At 36.2% G+C, this 3,319-nt stretch overlaps 1 protein-coding gene across 1 annotated transcript in view; it reads left to right on the forward strand.

Annotated features, from left to right (window-relative positions):
• LOC106536541 (FH1/FH2 domain-containing protein 3) overlaps window positions 1–1,404 on the forward strand; it is a 10,461-nt gene extending 9,057 nt beyond the window's left edge. The window contains exon 10 of the mRNA XM_014033842.1: window positions 685–1,404. Coding sequence (XP_013889296.1) covers window positions 685–803 — 119 coding nt within the window. The 3' untranslated portion in view covers window positions 804–1,404. The remainder of the gene's footprint in view (window positions 1–684) is intronic.
• The last annotated feature ends 1,915 nt before the right edge of the window (window positions 1,405–3,319 follow it).

A 3,319-nucleotide genomic window follows, 5' to 3' on the forward strand; every position in this document is an offset into this window, starting at 1 on the left:
TTTCAGATTTTATCCAAACGATTCTCCTAAATCTTACTTACTTACTTACTTACTTACTTACTTACTTACTAATTAATTAATTAATTAATTAATTAATTAATTAATGGATTAAGAAGGTCCGAAACAAACTAAAAAGTTTTGAACACAAACTGTACGTTTGATCCACATTAAAATCAGGGTTGGATTATGTAATCTAATCAAATTTCAGAATCCCTTTTTGGTTTTGAACAACTCATTTTTCAGATTTTATCCAAACGATTCTCCTAAATCTGCTGGGATTATCTGTAATCTGTCAGCTTTGACAGAGTCAGACTTTTATTTTATGTTCTGTGGTAAAATTAAGACACTATAATCTTTGTGTAAATCCATGGGAACAGATTATTTTTATTATTTCATTGATGTCAGTTGATGATCTGCTACAACAACCAGCAGCACTCAGTGTTTGAAACATTTTGATGTTTTTAGGAAAGTTTAAAAAACTCATAAGAAGCTGATAACAACAGTTACTCAAAAAAACAAATTTAAATTTAGTTTTGTTCATTAAAAAAATCAAACCTTTTATTTTATGAAGTCATTGTTTAAACTCAAATGAAACAAAGATCAGCAGGTTGAGTTCATTTTGAGCTGTTTTTTATTTTTCAGACTTCCTGTTGAGTTTCCTGCTGACGGTTTCCTCTGTTTCAGTGCGGAGGACTCGGGCGAGCGGGATCAATCTGGAGGTGGTCCAGGCTCTGGAACTCAACAGAACCAAGACCAAGTCTGAGGCGAGACTGGAGCCCGTGAACCGATCCATGAACTACTGAGTCCAGACCACACCAGACCAGAGGTTCCAGCAGACTTTACTGGGTCTGTTTGTCCTGAACTGAAAGCTTGGATTTATTAAACTGGGTTTAGGATCCAGCGGATGTTTCCTGGTCCGTTCAGGGAAGGTTTCCTGGTACCAAAGGTCAAAACAAACAAGTTTTTAACTTTGAGTTTTTCAAAATGCTGCAGAAGGTGAAATAAAGTTCAGAAACTCAAGCTAAAAATGAGAGAAATATTTGCAAAAAACAATGATTTTTTAAATAAATTCATTAACGTCAGAAGAAATGAAACAATTCAGTAAAACTTAATGAAATATTTAGGTTATTTAAAATGTTTTTTTAAAGATCACATTTAAATATTCAGCTGTGAACCGAGATTTTTCAGGATCTGTTCAAGTTTTTCACTCTTCCAGGTTTCAGTAAAAGAAAAAGAAACTGAACATTTTTCTGATCAGAAGTCAGTAAAAAAACACAACAGTTAGGTCACAGAAGCCCCGCCCCTTCGTCACTGATGAAGACTCTACTTGAACACATGGATGAACATTTTTATGGACGTTTGAATGTGTTGCTGATGTTATTAATAAAGATTTTCAACAAATGAGCCCTTCCAGCTCCAACAATCTGCATCTTTCCTCTACAACCATGAAAAATAAGAATTCTGATGGAGGAGGACTTTTATTTTGAAAAGTCATTCCAGGTTCAAACCTTTTTCCTGTTTGCTTTTTCTGTCGTTGTGACTTTAAATCCTCCTGAACATCTGAGCCACTTGAAGCAGCACGTTAGGTAGAAAGGCAGAGTAAAAAGCAAGCCTCAGACCAGCAGTCGTTGGGTCAAAACCATAAATCGGATCAGAACTTCCTGTTCTGTGAGCAGCAGGTTTTTATGTTTCTTCTGTGTTTTCTGGAGGAGGTACCATGAGACTAAAAAGATTCCTGATGAGGAGAGTGTTCTGGTGCTGGACCTGTGTTCTGAGCTGCAGAGGTTTAAAGATCAGCCATGAAGTGAGCTTCAGCTCCTTGAACAACAGTTTGGTTTCACTCCGAGGATGCAAATTTGGTGCAAAACCTCAGGTTTTCTGTCAGAGCCAAGTGTAAAATCAAACGTTAGAAAATCTCACCAACATATTTTTTCATTTAGCTCACTGTTCTTACATTTAGTTTTTACTAAATGTTAAATTTAAATGTTAAACATATTTAAATTTTAAATTCCTAAATCTAAATGTTTCAGTCTAAATGTAAAAGTTAAACCTTAAATGTTGAAATTCACGTTCAAGCATTTTGGAATGGAACGCAGCCTTTGCTGTTGGTGCTCGGCTCAAGTTGTGATGTCATCATCCCGAGACAATAGCAACCGCTAGCTCCGATGCAGCTAAAGCTTCCTTGCAAGACATCAAACCTGCAGTTCTGGCTGCTGGACCTCAGGGACCCGTATTCTTATGAACACATTTTGAATTTGGATTTTAAACATTGTTAGCAGCGGCCATTGTTTGTCGCAGGATGATGACATCATCCTGATTATCTGACGATAAATTTAATGCTTCTGTAGAAATCCAGCAGTGTTTGTCAGATGTTTCAGATGGTCTCTGAAGCCAGGCTGGAGTCCTGCAGAAGATTTTTCTGCTGATATCTACAAGAAAGTCCTCTTGTCCTTTAAAGGTTTCCCTCTGACTGCAGACTGACCCTTTTTGTTTAAAGAAAGAACAAAAACGTCAGTTTTTAGATGTGCACTGAGTTATTTTAACTGCAGAGTACTGATGCTGTTGTTGAGTTTTTTATTGTTTTGAGTGTGTAGATGTGCAAAGAGAGACCAACCCTAAAGACGTACAGTGACATGGTTCTGACTCGGCACCACTCACTTCTCACGTTTTAATTGTAAAGAAAAAACAGTTAAATCAAAAACCCTGAATCGTTTTCTTCCTCAGCTGAGTGTCACGTTACGTTAAACTTTAAAGTTTGTGCTTGTAACGTGGCGAAATCTGGAAAAGGTTTTTTAGGTGCTCCAGGTTTTTATTTTTATAAAACATTTGATTTAAAAAAAAAGAGTCCATAAGACAAAAGCTCAGCTGAAACAAAGATCTGAAAACAGCTTCGATGGTTCAGTTTGAGCTCAGTGAAAATGAAACTGGGAGCGTCTCTCAAACCTGGAGTTTGTTCTGTTTCTCATGGGTCTGATTTCTAAAATTAGAACCTTTTTTTTAATCTTGTTTCCTAATCTGCTGGTTTTGACCCGTGGATTATCCTGAGAACGATTCAAGGACCAGAAACACAAAGTGAACTCAGGCCTGCAGCAGAACTTTGTTCTTATCATAAACTAATCTGTGACCTCCAGTTTTATCTGAGTCCAGCTCCACGTGCTGCTCACACAGAAGATATGGAGACACGTTTACACTGAAATTATTAAATCATTTGCTACTTAAATATTTAGCTAGCTAGTTAGCTTGTTAACTAAATATTTAATTTGTAAGTTAAATATTTAGTTTATAAACTATGACATTTATAAATGTATGAATCATATAG

This window comes from Austrofundulus limnaeus, unplaced genomic scaffold (assembly GCF_001266775.1).
Source record: "Austrofundulus limnaeus strain Quisiro unplaced genomic scaffold, Austrofundulus_limnaeus-1.0 Scaffold1866, whole genome shotgun sequence".
In the NCBI taxonomy this organism is placed as follows: domain Eukaryota; kingdom Metazoa; phylum Chordata; class Actinopteri; order Cyprinodontiformes; family Rivulidae; genus Austrofundulus; species Austrofundulus limnaeus.